Source organism: Balaenoptera acutorostrata, chromosome 8, assembly GCF_949987535.1.
Source record: "Balaenoptera acutorostrata chromosome 8, mBalAcu1.1, whole genome shotgun sequence".
NCBI lineage: Eukaryota > Metazoa > Chordata > Mammalia > Artiodactyla > Balaenopteridae > Balaenoptera > Balaenoptera acutorostrata.
The window spans coordinates 64,699,782-64,722,421 of record NC_080071.1 but is presented as its reverse complement, the minus strand read 5'-3'; the positions used below and the strand labels follow the sequence as shown (position 1 = coordinate 64,722,421).

At 36.5% G+C, this 22,640-nt stretch overlaps 1 protein-coding gene across 1 annotated transcript in view; it reads right to left on the bottom strand.

The window, feature by feature from the left end:
- Positions 1-5,402: 5,402 nt before the first annotated feature.
- Positions 5,403-22,640, bottom strand: part of ZDBF2 (zinc finger DBF-type containing 2) — a 31,507-nt gene continuing 14,269 nt past the window's right edge. The window contains exon 5 of the mRNA XM_007190613.3: positions 5,403-17,599. Coding sequence (XP_007190675.3) covers positions 10,462-17,599 — 7,138 coding nt within the window. The 3' untranslated portion in view covers positions 5,403-10,461. The remainder of the gene's footprint in view (positions 17,600-22,640) is intronic.

Below are 22,640 nucleotides of genomic sequence, written 5' to 3'. Positions count from 1 at the left end.
CACCCCCAAGGGTCTGTTGTTATTGCTGTTTTATTGTTGTTGCTACAACTGTTTGTTAGTTTAGTGGCCTTCCTGGACTAATTTTATAAATTCCGTATTCTCTATAGTTGGGTAGCCACTGAGTTCTCTGACTGATTAGCTTAGTGGTCAGCTAAAGATTGATCATAGATGTCCTTAAATGCCTTGAACCAATAAGCATTCCAGTCTTTGCTGAGAAGCTCTGTGTGTAGGTATGTTGGTACATGCCCTTGACACACAGGCAGTTTACATCTCTGTCTTAGCTGTCACTTCCTGCTTGCACAGGGCCTCTAATCAGCCAGAGGTGAGAGACTGGGGCCCTCTTGAGTCTTTCCCAGGCATGCACACAGCCTTTCACATTTGTAGAGACTTTTAGACCCCCAAGAATATATCAGAGTTTTTCAAAAGCCCTGTGGACACCTCATTCCCCAGATCTGCCTTTTAAGTTTTGACCAGGCTCTTGTTTGCCCCCAACTGGTACCATAGCTTTGTGATGTTACACAATTGTACTGGTTGTTTTTGACAAATGCCCTGAGTATGGGGCTTTTCCACAGATTAAACTCAAAGTCAGGACAAAAAAATAACAAAAACAAGCAGTTCTAAGAGGGAGGTTTATAGCAATAAAGCCTACCTCAGGAAACAATAAGAATCTCAAATAAACAACTTACATTTACACCTAAAAGAACTAGAAAAAGAAGAACAAACAAAACTCAAAGTTAGTAGAAGGAAAGAAATCATAAATATCAGAGGAGAAATAAATGAAATAGAGCCTAAAACAACATTAGAAATGATGAATGAAACTAAGAGCTAGTTCTTTGAAAAGATAAACAAAATTGATAAACCTTTAGCCAGCCTCATCAGGAAGAAAAGAGAGAAGGCCCAAATCAATAAAATCAGAAATAAAAAAAAAGAGAAGTTACAACTGACACGACATAAATACAAAAGATCATAAGAGATTACTACAAACAACTATATGCCCATAAAATTGACAACCAAGAAGAAATGGACAAATTCCTAGAAATGTACAATCTCCCAAGACTGAACCAGAAAGAAATAGAAAATATGAATAGACCAATTACCAGTAATGAAATTGAATCAGTAATTTAAAAACGCCCAACAAACAAAAGTCCAAACTAGACAGCTTCACAGGTAAATTCTACCAAACATTTAGAGAACAGTTAACACCTATCCTTCTCACACTACTCCAAAAAATTGCAGAGGAAGGAATATTTCCAAACACTTTCTATGAGACCAGTATCACCCTGATACCAAAGCCAAACAAAGATATTACAAAAAAAAGAAAATGACAGGCCAATATCACTGATGAACATAGACACAAAAATCCTCAACAAAATATTAGCAAATCGAATCCAACAATACATTAAAAGGATCATACACCATGATAAAGTGGGATTTATCCCAGGGATGCAAGGATGGTTCAATATTCTCAAATCAATCAATGTGATACGCCACATTAACAAACTGAAGAATAAAAACCATATGATCATCTCAGTAGATGCAGAAAAAGCTTTTAACAAAATTCAACATTCATTTATGATAAACACTCTCCACAACGTGGGTATAGCAGGAATATACCTCAACATATTAAAGGCCATATGTGACAAGCCCACAGCTAATATCATACTCAATGGTGAAAAGCTGAAAGCATTTCTTCTAAGATCAGGAACAAGACAAGGATGCCCACTCTCACCACTTTTATTCAACATAGTAGTGGAAGTCCTAGCCACAGCAATCAGAGAAGAAAAAGAAATAAAAGGAATCCAAAATGGAAAGGAAGAAGTAAAACCATCACTGTTTGCAGATGACATGATACTATACATAGAAAATTCTAAAGATGCAATCAAAAAACTACTGAAGCTCATCTATGAATTTAGTAAAGTTGCAGGATACAAGATTAACGTACAGAAATCTGTTGCAGTTCTATACACTAACAACAAACTCTCAGAAAGAGAAATTAAGGTAACAACCCCATTTACAACTTCATCGAAAAGAATAAAATACCTAGGAATAAACCTACCAAAGGAGGTAAAAGACCTCTATTCTGAAAAAAAACAGATGGAAAAATATACTGTGTTCTTGGATTGGAAGAGATAATGTTATTAAAATGATCATAACACCCAAGGCAATCTACAGATTCAATGCAATCCACATCCAAATACCAATGGCATTCTCACAGAACTAGAACAAATAACATTTGTATAGAAACACAAAAGACCCCAAATAGCCAGAACAATCTTGAGAAAGAAGAACAGAGCTGGAGGTATAACCTTCCCAGACTTCACTATACTACAAAGCTACAGTAATCAAAACAGCATGGTATTGACACAAAAACAGATGCAATGGATGAATGGAACAGAATAGGGAGCCAGAAATAACCCCACGTACCTATGGCCAATCAATCTACAGCAAAGGAAGCAAGAATATACAATGGAGAAAAGAGGGTCTCTTCAACAAGTGGTGCTGGGAAAACTGGGCAGCCACATGTAAAACAGTGAGATTAGAACATTCTCTCACACCATATATAAAAATAAACTCAAAATGGTTTAAAGATCTAAATATACGACTTGAAAACATAACATTCCTAGAAGAGAACACAGGTGGGACACTCTGTGACATAAATCGTAGCAATATTCTCTTGGTTCTGTCTCCTAAGGTAAAAAAAAAAAAACAATAATAAACAAATGGGACCTAATTAAACTTAAAAGCTGGGACTTCCCTGGTGGTTCAGTGGTTAAGAATCCACCTGCCACTGTAGGGGGACACGGGTTCGATCCCTGGTCCGGGAAGATCCCACATGCTGCGGAGCAACTAAGCCCATGCACCACAACTACTGAGCCCACGTGCCACAACTACTGAAGCCCACGATCCTAGAGCCCATGCTCCGCAACAAGAGAAGCCACCACAATGAGAAGCCCACGCACCGCAATGAAGAGTAGCCCTCACTCTTCACAACTAGAGAAACCCCATGTGCAGCAACAAAGACCCAGTGCAGGCAATAAATAAATAAATAAATACATTTAAAAAAAAAAAACTTAAAAGCTTTGGCACAGCAAAGGAAACCATTAACAAAATGTAAAGATAACCTCCTGAATGGGAAAAATATTTGCAAATGTGACCGATAAGGGGTTGACACCCAAAATATATAAATAGCTCATACAACTCAATATCATAAAAGCAAGCAACCCAATCAGAAAATGGGCAGATGGCATGAATAGATATTTCTCCAAAGAAGACATATAATGCACATGAAAAGATGCTCAACATCACTAATTATTAGAGATATGCAAATCAAAATCACAATGAGAATTACCTCACACCTGTCAAAATGGCTATCGCCATAACATCTACAAATAAATGTTGGAGGGGCTTCCCTGGTGGCGCAGTGGTTGAGGGTCTGCCTGCCAGTGCAGGGGACACGGGTTCGAGCCCTGGTCTGGGAAGATCCCACATGCCACGGAGCAACTGGGCCCGTGAGCCACAATTACTGAGCCTGAGCGTCTGGAGCCTGTGCTCCGCAACAAGAGAGGCCGCGATGGTGAGAGGCCCGCGCACCCCGATGAAGAGTGGCCCCCGCTTGCCGCAAGTGGAGAAAGCCCTCGCACAGAAACGAAGACCCAACACAGCCATAAATAAATAAATAAATAAATAAATAAAAATAAATGTTGGAGAAGATGTGGAGAAAAGGGAACCCTTGTACACTGTTGGAGGGAATATAAATTGGTGCAGCCACTATGGAAAACAGTACAGAGGTCCCTCAAAAAACTAAAAACAGAACTATCATATGATATAGCAATTCCAATCCTGGGCATATATCTGAAGAAAATGAAAACACTAATTCGAAAAGGTATGTGCACCACAATCTTCATAGCAGCACTATTTACAACAGCCAAGACAGAGAAGCAACCTAAACGTCCATCAACAGATGAATGGATAAATAAGATGTGGTATAGGGCTTCCCTGGTGGCACAGTGGTTAAGAATCCACCTGCCAATGCAGGGGCCATGGGTTGCAGCCCTGGTCCGGGAAGATCCCACACGCCGTGGAGCAACTAAGTCCATGCATCACAACTATTGAGCCCACGCACCTAGAGCCCATGCTCCGCAACAAGAGAAGCCACCGCAATGAGAAGAGTACTGCACATCGCAACGAAGAGTAGCCCCCGCTCGCCACAACTAGAGAAAGACCATGCGCAGCTATGAAGACCCAATGCAGCCAAAAAAAAGAATATTTTTTTAAAAAGTGGTATATATATACAATGGAATATTACTCAACCATAAAAAAGAATGAAATACTGTCATTTGCAGCAACACAGATGAACCTAGAGAACATTGTGTTTAGTGAAATAAGTCAGAAGGAGAAAGACAAATACTGTATGATATCACATCTGTGGAATCTAAAAAATAATACAAATATATGTATCCAAACAGAAACAGACTCACAGATATAAAAAACAAGCTTGTGGTTACCAAAGGGGAGAGGGAAGTGGGGAGGGATAAATTAGGGATATGGGATTAACAAATACAAACTGTTATATATAAAATAGATAGGCCACAGGGATGTACTATATAACACAGGGAATTATATTCATTATCTTGTATGACCTATAATGGACTATAATCTGCAAAAATACTGACTCACTATGCTGTATATTAACATAATATTATAAACCATCTATACTTCAATTAACTTTTTAAAATTTTTTTAAAATAAACATCTGATGAAGATATCAACTTTTCCTTAGGAAGTCATTTTTGTGCTGTGATTAAGATGGGTAACTGAGTCTATATAACACTTCATCCTGGTGCATCAAACCAACACAGGACAGACTGTTCATAATGATGCAAACACAGGAAAACAATCTTTCCAGATAATCATGAGAAATGCCTTGCAATGGGCCTCAATGTAGAAAGTTGAGGAATTTTTCAATGCTAAACAGCAGTATCTTGTGTTATCTATACAGGTTTTTTAATGATCTTTTGGAAGCCTAAGAATTATGTTGTAATTCCAGACTTAGCACTATTGAAATTGTCTTTCACTCATATCAGTAATGAAAGTTAGCAACTAGAGACCTGTTTGATTGATGTTTGGATCCTTGGCACCCACCATAGGGCAAGGCACATAGTAGGGGTCTAAGTAATATTTGTTAAATGTATGAATAAGTAACTGTCTTATCTTTGATCAGTTAGATGATAAACATAACAGATAATATATTCACAGTTACAATTGCCTCAAAGCTCAGTGGTGAAAAAATGTAACTATTTGTTGATAACTCATCTTACCCTCTATAAGAGTCCCCATTTCAGATTATTAAAAGCTTTTACTCTAAAGTATGAACAAAAGCTGGATATCTTCAATCACCACATTTATTCAAATTGACATCACATGGCTTCTGTTATGATACACTGAGAAGTCCACAGAATTTCTGCCCTGCCCCCACAAAGAAAAGCATTATGAAGAAACATCACACAAACTCAAACTGAGGGACATTACACAACGAAACTTGTTTGTACACTTCAAAATGTCACGTTATAAAAAATAAAGAAAGGCTGAGGAACTGCTCCATACTGAAGGAAACTAGAATCATGACAGTATGTGATCCTGAATTTAATCCTGGACCTATAGAGAATATTTTGGAACAATCTGTAAAATCCAAACAAGGCCTGTGGAGTAGAGGGTTATATTACATCAATATTGATTTCCTGATTTTGATGATGTACACTGTGGTTATGCAGTACAGTAATTTAAAGCAAGAACTTTCACTATGACCTGTACATCATCAACAATTCCTGGCTTTACTGCTCATGTAGGTTAGAATAATGGGCAACTTGAATATGAATCTCAGTTTGGTCACTTGCAAGCAATTCATAATGAAAGGATCGGGAACACAGAGTAATGTGTTGACACTGAAAATGAGAATTCACAAAGCACAGTGAAAAGAATGCCAAGATGGTCAGTAAAGGAAATAAGAGTCAAAGACAGAGGAAGCATAAAGCATTCAAGTATGGAATAAGAGCACTCACAAAGGCAGATATCCAGTTGGTCTTGGATTTGGGGTAGTAATCGAGGATAACAGGTATGAGAGGCATAAAGGAACATCTAGCCTCAAGTCTAACAGCTTTTATCATATTTGTCATCAGGAGACCAGTGTTCTGTTACCAGCTTCATTAAAAACTAATTATAAGTACTATTCAGCAATTTAAAAAAGAACAAAATACTGATACAGGGGCTTCCCCGGTGGCGCAGTGGTTGAGAATCTGCCTGCCAATGCAGGGGACACGGGTTCGAGCCCTGGTCTGGGGGGATGCCACATGCCGCGGAGCAACTAGGCCCGTGAGCCACGACTACTGAGCCTGCGCGTCTGGAGCCTGTGCTCCGCAACAAGAGAGGCCGCGACAGTGAAAGGCCCGCGCACCGTGATGAAGAGTGGCCCCCGCTTGCCGCAACTAGAGAAAGCCCTCGCACAGAAACAACGACCCAACACAGCCAAAAATTAATTAATTAATTAATTTTAAAAAAATACTGATACATGCTACATGAATGACCCTCTAAAACATTTTGGGAAATGAAAAAAGTCAGACACAAAAGACAACATATTGTATGATGCCATTTATATGAAATGTCCAGAAAAAGCTAAACTATAAAGATAGACATTAGATTAGGGGTGGCCTGGGACTGGGAATGGGAATGGGGTTTATCTGTAATCCCCATTTGATTACAGTCAACATTCATTTGCAATCCCAAAATTGAGGCTCTATGCCTTAATTTTCTCATCTGCTATTTAGTCACAACTATAGTACCTAACTCAAAAGGGCTCTTTGAAAATCAAATGAGATAATACAGGTTAAAAGCCTAGAACAATGTCTGGTACTTAGTGAGGGCTCAACATGTACACATACATGTCCAGCTTAAAAATTCAGAAAATAAAATGCATGAAAAAAGCAACATGCAAAAAAAAAAAAAAAAAGCAACATGCATGTAATAAATTATGAACATAGAGAAAAGTAAAAGTTCATACTTCAAAGATTCAGCAACAAACTATAATTCATCCTAGGCAACTCCTTAGTCAAGGTAAATAATTTAAAATACTTTGGGAGAACTTTTTAAATATGTACTGTACACTCAAGTATAAGAAGAACAAAGGAAACATTAAATATACTGTTATTTCCCTAATATTTATGGTCTCAATGAAGTATAAGGAAATGTTGAGACGCTTCCTCAGCCTGTAATCTTCTTACGTTGACATTTTGATGTGTAATTTCCTAATTACATGATTTTTCACATTTTTCCACATTTTTTTCTATACATAAAAATCCTTTACTGAAAATGAGCTTCCATCTTACATTTTCACTCTATTAACTTTTTTATATAAAGAGAAGTCTGTTGTTCATCTTAACAATATAATCCTGGACCAAAAACTCTAGAAGTCAATACTGCTGAGGCCAAAGGCACTGACCTCACTGACATAGATACACTCTTCCATGTTTTCTCGTTCTTTAAAACATATGCTATAGTATTGGAGGCACCAAAGTTCTCTCCTCCAGTAGGTGTCAAATAATGATATAGATACTGCCTCCTGAACTCAGTCCTGTTCACTGACTCTTCCAATACAGGTATACAAAGTGAAAAGTTGCTAACCCAGCACTCCACCAAAGAAACAGTTGTTTAATTTTAATCCTTTGAAATAACTACTTCATTGAACATAACCTGCATATCTTTGGTTAAACTATTTTCTCACCGGCATCAACATTTATATTCCCCTATTTATTATCTCTAGGACCATTTATAAAATGAACTTCTGATTTCATTAATCTATGATTCCTTAAGTATTCCCAGATAAAGTTCCTAACATGAAGAGAAAGTAGAGGCAAATTTTAATTATTTGATGAATTTTACCTTGATAACTTTGAAAACAAACTTACTCTTTAAATTGCATTATAAAAAATACATTACTCTTCACATTAGTTTTACATGGAAATATATAATTATTTGAATATTTAAATATAGTTTCTCTTTAGCAAAAAAATTGTCACTCAGAGCCCTAGTTACACAAAAAAGTTAAATGCACAAATCCAAAACACACTTCACACAACGTTGTCTACATACTGCACAATTTGGAACAATTATAGTAAACATCTATGCAAGATACTGAACAAGGACAAGATTAATAAAAATATTCACTATGGTTATAATTTGATTTTTTACTATTAAAAGAATTTAATGCATACTTGAATACACAAAAAACATCCAATTTTTACCTAATATGCAAATTAAGCCAAAACAAATTTTGACAGAGGGGCACTCTTGTATCCTACCAAATTCTGAAAGTTATTCACTGTTTATTTAATTTCCATTATAACTTTTACAATTTCAAGTTTTCAAGCCTGTCTAAAATAATGATGATTATAGGAACTTAGTAAACATTTCCAAAATGTTTAAAAAAAATCATCAGGACTATTTTATACTTTAATATAATTCAGATATAAACCTTTTCCTCTAAAAAAAAATGGTACTTAGAAGTTTCCAATGTGAAAAAGGTAGTAATTTTTTTAAACTTCAAGTTTTTGATCACTTGAATTATAAGAACTATTCTCTGTGCACGATGTAATCACAATAGATATGATACATCATAATTACATGGTACATTTTTTCCATATGATCTCTTGCTTTTAAACTGACACCAAAAGATGGCAGAATGCCTGCCAACAGTACTCAAGGGAATTATGTGTCTACTTCACAAGGAAAAAAGACACCAATACCCACAAATAGAATATTTTTATGAATTAGCTGCTTGTTTACTTCCTAATCAGTAGGACAGTTTTCTTCCTAAATTCAAATTGGAGGATTATTTTAAACTAGTGGTTTACAGATATTTTAAGAAAGGAAATTAAAATATTTGTATATGAGGCAAAGTTGAAGTTGCTTTGCAACTAAAAATATAAACATTTGTCCATTTTTTTCAATATAATTACTGTTTTAAATTTAGAAGTAAAAAAATTACAACATAACACCATAACATACCCACAGATTAAATAATGGCCCCTGAAATAAAACTACATTTAGAAACCAACTGTTACACTATACTTACTTCTAAGATAACAAATTTTTATCTCTGAAATCATGGTACACTGATCTAGTTTCAATAAAATATGGTTTATACAATGTAGTAGCTGAAATTCATGTTTCCCTTTAACATCAATGATAGAAAAGGACCCAGGATCCTTGGCTTAACAGGATAACTATCTGTACCAGCTCAACCAGTATCCCTGAATAAAGGATCTAAAGATTTTCTGAGTACCTCAGACCTAAACTGCATATCTTGACATTTTTAGGTGAACTACCAAAATCAGTTAGCAAATTGAAGGAAAGCCAAACCAACGCACAAATAGTTTTTCACTTGCAAAATGGGTCTCCACTTATCAGTTTTATTAGATCTTCTGAATTATTAAGATTATAACTTATTAATAACAACAATTAATGGTCTGCCCAAATTACCAAACCAGTCATTTCAGTTCAAGCTATTAAAAAAGGATATGGAAATATCTAAAATATTTTTAAGAGATAAGGCCATAAGATAACTGGATTTTCACATTAAACCACTGACGCTTCAGGTGGAGGGGAAAAAAGGTGGTAGAAAAGCATAATCACGCTGGCAAGATCATTTTCCCCTTAAGGTCTAATAATGCTAAAGAAAAACCTACAGAGATTGCATGTACGCATGTGTCCAAATGAGGAAAGTTAGATACCTGCAGATCCAGTTTAAATGAAGAAGGAAGAGTTTGTGTTATGTATGTAAAATCACCAGGCAGTTTTTAAAACTGGATTAAAGTTTATGAAATCTCATTCTCTGGAATGCTTTTAAAAGAAAGATAAATTATATTTTGTGTGTGATTATTTAGGTTAATCCCACTCAAAAGCTGAGATAATCAGAGTTTCTTCTTTTTAATTATCCAGTTAGAATATGATATTGACAATGCCACTCTGAAACATACAGAAAATAACTACATATTCATTTGTTCCAATTTTTAAAAAGTAAAAAAGCATTTTATGTTTGCCACATCCATTCTTGCAATATAACCTGCTGACATGAGAGACACAATCATAAAAAATAAATAAGAGGGACATGGTTTGAGGAAGAAAGTTGTATATATTGTGCTAAATTATGTGATATAAATTAAGATGAAGCTCTTCCACAGCAAATGGACAAAGGAAGTTTTTTAATTTAAAAAAAAAAGGACCCTAAACACTAACTTTAAATTAATATAAAAGTTCTGAAAAATAAGTCTATAGCAAAATAGTTGAAGGTTCATTTTTTTCACCAAAGTTAGGAAAGCTATGTACACTAGGTACCAAATATATTTTCAATTGAAGTACTGAATCCTCAACTAGCCCTTAATAGAAACGCCTCTAGTTTACCTCATTACCTCACGATTTGTTAGAGAGCCGAGTCCTCATTCTGTCAGAATATGGTATACCAGAATACGAACTTCTCAAAGCATATGTTCTAACAGGTCTAGAAGGCTTTCTTCGTTGTCTTCTAGGGCGTTTTTTATTACCATTCTTCTTATTTCCTGCAACGGCAGAAGAGCCCCGCACAGGTTGCTTGGGAGAAGAGCTTGCTATAGCTTTTGACTGCTCTTCAGCTCCAGCTGATGGAACCGAGGTCTTTGAAAGCATTTTAGCTGGTCTCTTTGCCTTCTTTAACCTACTGACATCAGATTTTTTCTTCTTAAGATGCATCCTAACAAAAGTGCTCCTGGACCGATATTTGTGACGCAAAAAAACAGAGTATTTTGGAATATACTTTTTAATTATATCACTTAGTTTGGTCTGAATCCAAATCGACCGTTTTTCTGAAGCAATTCTGTTTTTTTGCTGGGGAATAACTGGTCTACAACCTTCTTTGGGAAAACCTGGCTTATTATTAGTTGTCACCTTCCTTCTCTGAATTTTCCTTTTACTTTCCAAAAACTTATTTCCAATCGATTTCAGAGAAATTTTGGCAACATCATGATTTAAAAGAGTTGACTGGAAATTACTTTGTTTTGAAACTTCACTAGAATTCAAAATCTTGGATTTTTCCAGAAACACAGATTCACTGGCCTCCTGATGTGACATTAATTCATGTCCTACTGACACTGTCATAAAAGGTGCCGAAGCAGAGCTTTGTACATAAGTATCATCATCTCCTGCATTAGAATTTAGGTGGCTAAAATGAATTTCCACACAGTTATTCCTGTCAGGCCCTGGTACTTCTATGTTCAAAGAAGGATCAATTACAATCTGCTTATTCAATGGGTCATAACAATTAAAGGAACTCTGGTTAAATTTGTACTGTATGCTAAGATCCCAATTATTTCTACTACCGTGCCTCCTTTTAGAGAAGTTGTTGGATTCACCTTTCTTCAGCTTAATATTTGAAGAAAGAACATAAATTAAGGCATTTGGTTGCAAAGGCTTCAAAACTGTAATACATGATTCAGGAAATTCGACTTTTCCAATTTTTACTTTCTTTCTTGTTTTTCTGTCATTCTGTAAAAGTAAACGCTTCCTTACTGGAGAGTCTTTCTCTTGTCCAGTTATTCTTCTTTTTGTCCCTGGGTGACTTGCGAGATTGGTTTGAGTTCCATGGCTGACTTTCATAGCTTGGCATGGAGAAGCCACTTGGCATGTTTGTTCAAAATGCTTCTTTGCTGAAGGATAATGGCTAGGTTTATCTAAGGCCACTGAAAAGTCATCAATATCTGAAATACCACCTGCATTATCATCACAATCTGAAAGAACTTGAATTGATGTAGTATCCTGATTGAGGTCAGTCCAGGTAATCTTTTTTCCTTCATTCGATTTTTTTTTTTTAATTTTCCTGGTCTCACAGTCATCATCAAAGTAACAGTGGAAACGACCTTTCTTAAATTCCTTCATGAGAGCATTAATTTTAACGTCACCTTCTCTCATTATCTGAGACCACGTTTTCCCCACAAATGAAGGAGGGACATGAGGCAAGCCTTCAAGAACTGGTTCATCAGGATCATCTTCTATGACTTCCTTTGCTTTTTCCAGGTTCCGTATAGAATCAACCATGGGAACAGAGCCTGAATGGGAATTATGGTTTGTTTCTTTCAGGTCAGAAGACATCTTCTCAAATAGGTCTATTTTATTAACAGCTTCTTGAGGCTGGTTGTTGTCAGACTGAAGAGAGGGATCACACTGAAAATTCATCCCAGAACCACAAGGTTCACAGCTCATACTTTCTAGATCGGTATGTTTTAACTTCAAAAGGTTTTCTTTATCAGGCATTTGATGAATCACCAACTCAGGAGATGCATTACAATCCATTGCAGAAACACTAGATTCACAGTTCTTATCTTTTAGGCCAATATTTTCTACATCTTTCCAAAGGTTGACTCCTTTGTTAGCCTTCTGCCGTTGCTGAGTCACTGGCTGAGAAGTCTCCTCCCGTTCAAAATTTCTTTTAGGACGATTAGATTGACGGCTCTTATCCTCGGGGTCAATATATTTGGCCTTTTTTTTTCCAGGCTCTTGTGACTGGGAAGTCATGGACCGATGAGAGGCATCAATTTGAAAACTTAGTTCAGAAATATAAGGCTCACAGCTTGTCTCTTCCAGAATAATATAGTCTTGCTTCTGGTTTACAACTTTAAAGGTCTTTTTGGAATGGTTTGTCACTGATTGAGGAGAGGATTCACAAACATATCCTAGTTCAGAATCACAAGAGTCACAGTTCTCATCTTCTGGAACAAAACTTTCTGCATTTATACAGCTGATTTCATTGACAGTCATCTGAGGTGAGTCAATCACTGGCTGAAAAGGGACATCAGAATCTGAAATCATTTCACAATCATTATCACTGGTCATCAGGTCCACAAATAACATCTTCTGAAGATTTGTTTCTTTGTCTGACACTTGAAGTTCGTTTATCACTATTTGAAGAGGAACATCAGAATCACACATCATTTCAGAATCACTAGGTTCACTGACTCTTTCTTCCATGCCAAGATGCTTTTCCATCTGAAGGTTTACTTCTTTGCAAACCACTTGAGGTTGGTCAACTTCTAACCGAAGATGAACACCAGAATCACATTTTATTTCAGAAACACTAAGTTCACAGTTCTTATGAAGGTCATGATCCTTCTCTTGCAAGTTTATTTCTTTGACAGCCACAGGAGAATGCCCAGCTATGAAGTCAACATCAGAATCATAACTTACTTCAAAATCACCTAGTTTATATCTCTTATCTTCCAGGTAAATATGGTCTTCCTCCCAAAGACCTATTTCTTCAACAGCTTTTTGAAGCTGGCTAGTCACTAACTGAAGAGGATCATCAGAAACAAAACTTATTTCAGGACCACAAGGATCATTGCTCTTATCTTCCAAACTGGCTTGTTGCTCTTCCAATATGTGTGGTTGCTCAACCACTGATTGGAGATGGGCATTTGAAACATAAATGACTTCAGAATCATTGGGTTCATAGCTCTTAGTACCCAGACAAACATGTCCCTCCCTCAGAAGACTTATTTCTGTAATAGCCTCTTGAATTTCATTAGCCACAGACTGAAGAGGTTCATCAGAAACAAAATTTATTTTTGAATCACTAGGTTTGAGAACCTTATCTTCCAAGTCAACATGCTCCTCCCAAAGGTTGATCTCCTTAACAACTTTAGTTTGGCCAGCCACTGACTGAAAAAGGACATCAGAATCATACACAATTTCAAAACACTTAGATTCATCTCTCTTATCTTCCATGTCAACTTCATTCTTCCAAAGGCTTACTTCTTTAACAGTTTCTCTAAGCTGGTTGGCCACTGACTGAAGGGGGTCATCAGAATCAAAACTTATTTCAGAACCACAAGATTGATTGTGCTTATCCTCTAGCTCAGTATGCTCCTGCTCCAAAATAGTTATCTGAGGATGATCAACTATTGACTGAACCAAGAGATCAGAATTCAAACTCATTTCAGAACCACTATATTGGCTGTTCTTATCTTCCAAGTACACATGACCTTCATTCTTGAGGTTTATTCGTTTAACAGCTACTTCAGTTTGATCAGACACAGACAGAAGAGAAACGTCAGAATTATGTATTAATTTAGAAGCATTAGGTTCATCAACCTTATTCTTCTGGCCCATATCCTCTTCTTTCCACAGGTTTGTTTTTTCAACCACTTCCTGAAATTGTTCAGTCAATGGCTGAAAAGGGTCATCAGAATGAAAAGCTATTTTGCCATCACTAGATTCATTGTTTGTGTCTGCCAGACCCACATGTTTTTCCTTCAAAAGGGCTAGTCGAGGTTGGTCAATGACTGAATGAAGAGGGGTATCAGTACCCAAATTTTTTTCAAAACCTCTAGGTCCAGTACTTTCATCTTCTGGGTCAACATGGTCCTCCTTTAAAATGGTTATTTGAGGTTTTTCATTCATTGACTGAAGAGGGACATCAGAGTCCAAAATTATTTCAGAACCACTATATTTATCACTCTTGTTCTCTAGAACAACATGTTCTTCTTTCTGAACATCTATTTCTTTAACAGCTATTTGAGGTTCAGTCATTGAATAATCAGAATCTAAATTTATTTCAGAACCACTAAATTTAGCACTTTTACCTTTTAACTTAGCATGCTTTTCTTTTTGAAGCCATAGTTCTTTAACAACTACTTCAGGTTTGTGAATCACTGACTGAAGAGGGATATCGGAATCCAAACTTGTTTCAAAAACACTTAACTCATTACCCTTATCTGCTAAATTTACATGTTCTTCTTTTTGGTTTATTTCTTTAATAGCTATGTCAGGATGATCAGTCACTAAATGAAAAGAAATATCAGACTTCATACTGCTTTCAGAAACAACAGATACATTACCCTTACTTTCTAAGTGTATAATCTCCTCTTTCAGAAGGTTTCTTTCTTTAATGGGATCTTCAGAACATCCAGTCATTGAACAAAAAACATCATAATCAAAACTTAATTCAGAACCACAAGGTTCATTTTCCTTATTTTCTAAGGGTGCCCACTCTTCTTTTTGAGGATTTAGCTTTTTAACAGCTTCTTCTGGATGGTTAATCACTGAATGAAAAGGGATATAAGAATCCAAACTTATTTCAGAAGCGGTGCGTTCATCATCCTTCCCTCCTAAGTGTATATACTCTTCTTTCTGAATGAATGTTTCTTTAGCAGCTACTTCAGGTTGATAAATCCCTGAATGAAGAGGTATATCAGAATCAAAAGTTATTTCAGAAACACAAGATTCATTACTCTTATTTCCCAGATCAACAGACTCCTCCTCATAAATGGCTACTTGAGATTGGTCAACTACTGAGTGAAGAGGAATATCAGAATCAAAAGTTATTTTGGAACTAATTGACTCAAAGCTCTCATCTTCCAGGTTAATGTGCTTCTTCCTTATTTCTTCAACATCCAGCTCAGTATACTCAGTAACTGACATAAGAGGAGGATCGGAATCAAAACTCAGCTCAGAACTAGAGCACCCATAGCTCTTAACTTCCATATCAACATTTAACGCTTTCAGATTTATTTCACCACAAGCCCGCTGAGGTTGATCATTAGCTGATCGATAAAGAGAAACATGAGAATCAAAACTTAGATCAGAAATGCTAGATTTAACACTCTTATTCTCCAGGTCAAGAGCTACTTCCTGAGCGTTTACTTCTTTAACTGTCACTTGGGATTGGTCAGGCACTAACTGAGCATCTGTTTTCATCAGATGAAAATTCATCTCAGGACCATGAGACCCACAGTTCATATCCACAACGTCATTCTTCTCTTTCAGAAGACAGATTTCTTCAACAGCCCTCTGAGGTTCATCAGTCATGGTCTGAAGAGAGACATCACAATCAAGATGTGCTTTAGCACTACTAGGCTTACGATTCTTATCTTTCAGATAGACAAGCCTATCCTCCGGGTTTCTTTCTTTGACAGCCAGTTGAGGATGGTCAACTACTGACTGAAGAGAAACATCACAATCGAAACTTGTTTCAGAACAACTCGATCCATAGTTCTTATCAACCAAGCTAATGTGAACCTTCTTCCAAAGTTTTGTTTCTGTGACAGCCACTGGGAATTGGTCAACCACTGACTGAAGTGAGAAAACAGAATCAGCACTTATTTCAGAGCTACTAGATCCATAGTTCATATCAACCAAGCCAACGTGTGCCCCCTTGGGAAGGTTTACTTCTTTTTCAGGCTGTTGGGGGTAGTTATCAGTTGACTGAAGTGAGGCATCACAATCAAAATTCATCTCAGAATCACTAGATTCATAGCTTTCATCAACCAGCCTAATATGCATTGCCTTCTGAACACTTACATCTTTAACAATTACTTGAGTTTGGTTGGAAGTCAACTGAAGGGAGCCATCACAATCAGAGCTTATTTCAGAAACACAAGATTTATTGTTCTTATACTGCAAATCAGCACGTACTTCCTTTAAGAAGTTTATTTCTTTGGCAGTCACTTTAGATTGGTCTGTCAGTGAATAAAAAGAGGAACTGCCATCAAAACTCATTTCAGAACCTCTTGATTCACAGTTCTTATATTCTTGGTCAATTTGCTCCTCCTTCCAAAGGTCTGGCACAGCCTCTTCATGGTGATCAGATGCTGACTGAAGATAGCCACCAGCAAACTTCATTTCAGAACTCACTGAGATCTTCTGTTCCAAAAAGGCTGACTTGTTAAAAACCAAATGCTTTCCTTCTTGGGTATGATCCATATTAAGAAAGAATTTCTCATGGTACTTTGGAATGCCATCTTCAAAGATTCCTTTATTAGAAGGCATGTCAGTTTTATTCAGGTTGACTGCTGGGTTTACTGTTAATCTGGAAAGAGATTCCAATTTTAAGGAGCCTTCAGCACCCACAAATTCATGGACTTTAGAGCCAGTTGACAAAGTTTTACCCTGAGATTTTACATCTTCCTGTATAGCCAATTTATCTGAATTTATACATAAAGATTTCCTGTTTGATTCTTTAGGTTTCTGACATGTTACTGAAGAATTTTCTGGATGGGATGACAGCATAGGGTTTCTAAAGCCCCTGTCTAGCTGTTTAAAGTATTTGTCAACTTTGTTTGGGTCACATTTGTTAACTGAATCCAAATGGGATCCTAGTGGTAACCCAGTAGTAGCATTAGTTGTAACTGGTCTTTCATGAGAACTTTCAGGTAAACAACTAACAGGAGCATTAGAAATCACTGATGAACATATTACATTTTGTCTATTATTTGTAGCATGACCAATACCAACTGGATTAAATTCTTTCATACTGCTCCCAATTTTATGAATGAACTCCAAGGGCTGCTGCTGTCCTTTCTCCAGTTTTTGAATAACTGATGGTCGAACTGAAACACTCTGTATATATTCCTGAGATTTACTAGGTCTAGAATACAGCTCTTCAACAGGTTCAAAAGCCTTGGAAGACATCTCTTCTCTGACTCCAGTAGCATCCTCAGTCATTATTTCAGGAACAAAATCGTCATTCGGAACCACTCCAGAAGGTGACACAGTAGTCATATAAAGTCTCTCATTTTGCACTGATCTAAAAAGCAAGGGGGGAAAAATCCATAAAAATACTCTAACATCTGTTTAAGATTTTTATTAAATGCATAATAAATGTTATTTTCTTCCTACCCTGGGCAAGATTCCTAGAAGACAGAGTCTCAAAATAAAATTAATTTTGTAACATTTGGCCAAGAAAAGAAAGGAAGGCAGAATCATAAAATCAAACAAGTTGGAAATCCCCAAAAATTTGTATCTGTATTTGTGTGTGTTTAAAATTAACAACTAAATCACAATCTGTATTTCTACTCATTTTAAACTAATTTTACAACAAAAAAAGCCCTCCAAAAGTGTAACCATTAAAGGTTAAAAACCACTCTTTTGGGGCTTCCCTGGTGGCGCAGCGGTTGAGAGTCTGCCTGCCGATGCGGGGGACGCGGGTTCGAGCCCTGGTCCGGGGGGATCCCACGTGCCGCGGAGCGGCTGGGCCCGTGAGCCACAACTGCTGAGCCTGCGCGTCTGGAGCTTGTGCTCCGCAACAAGAGAGGCCGCGACGGTGAGAGGCCCGCGCACCGCGATGAGGAGTGGCCCCCGCTTGCCGCAACGGGAGGAAGCCCTCGCACGGGGACGAGGACCCAACACAGCCATAAGTAAATAAATTAAAAAAAAAAAAAAAAAAAAACCACTCTTTTATATAACTCTTATGCTAAACAGGAAAATTTTTTAAACTATATACAAACAAAATAAATAACTATATATTAAATCTATGAGATGTGATCAAAATGAAAACTTCACACTTTTAAATTTCCCATTAAAATAAGAATTAGTAAACAGAAATTAATTAAATGAGCACCTAATTCAAAAAGACAGAAAAATAACCAAATCCCCCTACCTCAGGAAACTTGAAGATATAAATTAAGAAAAAGAAAGACCAATAAATAGGAAACAAAAATAAAGCAAGAGCTGATTTTCAAGAAGTCTAAAATAATACAAAAACCAACAATGTCTAGACAAGGGGGGAAGAGAGATGAAATTTTTTAAAGATGAACTGTATAATTTAGAAAGCTTATAAACATAATTAAGTAATGTGGTATTGGCATGGTATTAAAAACATTCAAGGAAAGAAAATGGTATTCAAAGTCCAATATATAGATATAGAAGTAGATGTAGATACACACACACAAACACAGGAATTTTATGTTACAGGTGATGTTTTATATCAGTGGAGATAATTAGTATATATTTATTTAAAAAATAAGTACTGCTACATACGACTTATAAAAATAAATTCCAAGAAGATTAAAAATATTTAAAAGAAGAGACAATGGAATTAAGAAAAAGACATGAAAGAAGCCATAAAGAAAAATTCTCCTTAGATTGTGTCAAAATATTTCTTTCTATATGGTAAAAAATAACATACACAGTTGATAAACACATGACAGATTCTGATATTTAAAATACAAAGAACTATTATTCATAAATATTGCATACAAACCTAAAATATACAAACAATTCAATGGAAAAATAAGCAAAGTATATGAAAAAACAATCCATAGGATAAATATATTTCTAATAACTATATAGAAAGAGAAATTCTACTTTACTCATAAATAAATAAAGGTTAATTAAGAGACACTTTTTGGCCTATTATTTTAGGGAGAAAGAAAGAGGTTGATAATCCCAATGTTGGCAAGAGTGACAGGAAATGAGCACTGTCATATACTACTCGTGTATATACATATATATACAATTTATGCAAGAAATTATATATAAATTGGTATAGCCTTCCAGGAAATGTCTATCAAGAATTAAAATTTTCTTCTCTAAATGTTTGGTAGAATTCACCTGTGAAGCTGTCTGGTCCTGAACTTTTGTCTGTTGAGAGTTTTTAAATTACTGATTCAATTTCATTACTGGTAATTGGTCTGTTCATATTTTCTATTTCTTCCTGGTTTAGTCTTGGGAGATTGTATTGATACATTTCTAGAATTTGACCATTTCTTCTAGGTTGTCCATTTTATTGGCATATAGCTGTTCACAGTAGTCTCTTATGATCCTTTGTATTTCTGTGGTGTTGGTTGTAACTTCTTTTTCATTTCTGATTTTATTGATTTGGGCCCTTTCCCTTTTTTTCTTGATGTGTCTGGCTAAAGGCTTATCAATTTTGTTTATCTTTTCAAAGAGCCAGCTTTTAGTTTCATTGATCTTTTCTTTTTTTTCTAAGTCTCTATTTCATTTTTTTTATTATATCATTTTCTTAAATTTTTTTTTTTTTTGGCTGCGTTGGGTTTTCATTGCTGCGCATGGGCTTTCTCTAGTTGCGGCAAGTGGGGGTTACTCTTCGTTGCGGTGTGCGGGCTTCTCATTATGGTGGCTTCTCTTGTTGCAGAGCACAGGCTCTAGGCACACAGGCTTCAGTAGTTGCAGCACGCGGGCTCATTAGTTGTGGCACGCGGGCCCTAGAGCATGCGGGCTTCAGTAATTGCAGTGCGTGGCCTCAGTAGTTGTGGCTCGTGGGCTCTAGAGCTCAGGCTCAGTAGTTGTGGCACACGGGCTTAGTTGCTCTATGGCACGTGGGATCTTCCCGGACCAGGGGTCAAACCCATGTCCCCTGCACTGGCAGGTGGAGTCTTAACCACTGCGCCACCAAGGAAGTCCCTATTTCATTTTTTTCTGCTCTGATCTGTATCATTTCTTTCCTTCTACTAACTTTGGGTTTTGTTTGTTCTTCTTTCTCTAGTTCCTTTAGCTGTAAGGTTAGGATGGAAAACTTCTGAATCAATCTGAGGCCACCATCACCCTGATACCAAAACCAGACAAGGATACTACAAAAAAAGAAAACTACAGACCAATATCACTGATGAATATAGATGCAAAAATCCTCAACAAAATACTAGCAAACAGAATCCAGCAACACATTAAAACGATCATACACCATGAACAAGTGGGATTTATCCCAGGGATGCAAGGATTCTTCAATATACTCAAATCAATCAATGTGATACACCATATTAACAAATTGAAGAATAAAAACCATATGATCATCTCAATAGATGCAGAAAAAGCTTTCAACAAAATTCAACATCCATTTATGATAAAATCTCTCCAGAAAGTGGGCATAAAGGGAACATACCTCAACTTAATAAAGGCTATATGTGACAAACCAAAGCTAACAACATGCTTAACAGGGAAAAGTTGAAAGCATTTCCTCCAAGATCAGGAACAAGACAAGGATGCCCACACTCACCATTTTTATTCAACATAGTTTTAGAAGTCTTGGTCACAGCAACAAGAGAAGAAAAAGAAATAAAAGAAATCCAAAATGGAAAGGAAGAAGTAAAACTGTCACTGTTTGCAGATGACATGATACTATACATAGAAAATACTAAAGATGCCACCAAAAAAAGCTACAAGAGCTCATCAAAGAATTTGATAAAGTTGCAGGATACAAACTTAATATATAGAAATCTGTTGCATTTCTATACACTAACAATGAACTCTCAGAAAGAGAAATTAAGGAAACAATCCCATTTACTATCACATCAAAAAGAATGAAATACCGAGGAATACACCTACCTAAGGAGGCAAAAAACCTGTACTCAGAAAACTATAAGACACTGATGAAAGAAACTGAAGATAGCACAAACAGATGGAAAGATACACTGTGTTCCTGGAAGAATCAATATTGTTAAAATGACCATACTACCCAAGACAACCTACAGATTCACTGCAATCCCTATCTAAATACCAATGGCATTCTTCACAGAACCAGAACAAATAATTTTAAAAGTTGTATGGAAACACAAAAGACCCTGAATAGCCAAAACAATCTTGAGAAAGAAGAACAGAGCTAGAGGAATCACACTCCCTGACTTCAGACTATACTGCCAAGCTACAGTAATCAAAGCAGGATGGTACTGGCACAAAAACAGACACATAGATCAATGGAACAGGACAGAGGGCTCAGAAATAAACCCATGCAGACTTCCCTGGTGGTCCAGTGGTTAAGAATCTGCCTTCCAATGAAGGGGACGTGGGTTTGATCCCTGGTTGGGGAACTAAGATCCCACATGCCACGGGGCAACTAGGCCTGCACACCACAACCACTGAGCCCGCGTGCTCTGGAGCCCATGTGCCACAACAAGAGAGAAGCCCACGCACTGCAACAAAAGAGCCCGTGTGCTGCAACTACAACCCGTCACAGCCAAATAAATAAATAAATAAAAAGAAATAAACCCACGCACTAATGGTAAATTAATCTATGACAAAGGAGGAAAGAATATACAATGGAGAAAAGATAGTCTCTTCAATAAGTGGTGCTGGGAAAACTGAACAGCTACATGTAAAAGAATGAAATTAGAACATTCTATAACACCATATACAAAGATAAACTCAAAATGGATTAAAAACCTAAATGTAAGACCAGATAATATAAAACTCCTAGAGGAAAACATAGGCAGAACACTCTTTGACATACAACGCAGCAATATTTTTTTGGATCCATCTCCTAGAGCAATAGAAGCAAAAGCAAAAATTAACAAATGGGACCTAATTAAACTTAAAAGCTTTTGCACAGTAAAGGAGACCATCAACAAAACGAAAAGACATCAGGCATACCCAAATTTAGGAATATCCTACAAAATAACTGGCCAGTACTCTTTTAAAAAGCGTCAAGGTCTTGAAAGCAAAGACAGACTGAGGAACCACTCGAGATTAAGGGAAAGTAAGGAAATGTGACAACTCAATGCACTGTGTGGTCCTGGACGGAATCTTGGTCCAAAAAAAGGACATTAGTAACACTACTGACAAAATCTGAATCAGGTCTGTAAATAGTATGGTATCAATGTAATTTCATGGATTTGATCACTGTACTGTGGTTATTTTAGATTTAACATTTGGGGAAGCTAGGTAAAAGTTACACAAGAATTCCTTGTACCAGTTTTGCAGCTAAATTTGTGTAAGCCTGAAATTATTCCAAAATGAAAAGTTAAAAAATAAAAAATATTTTTTAGTGTCCATAAACTTTAGCCCAAAAGTTCAAATTCTAGGAATCTACTCCACAGAAAAAGTTGCATGTACAA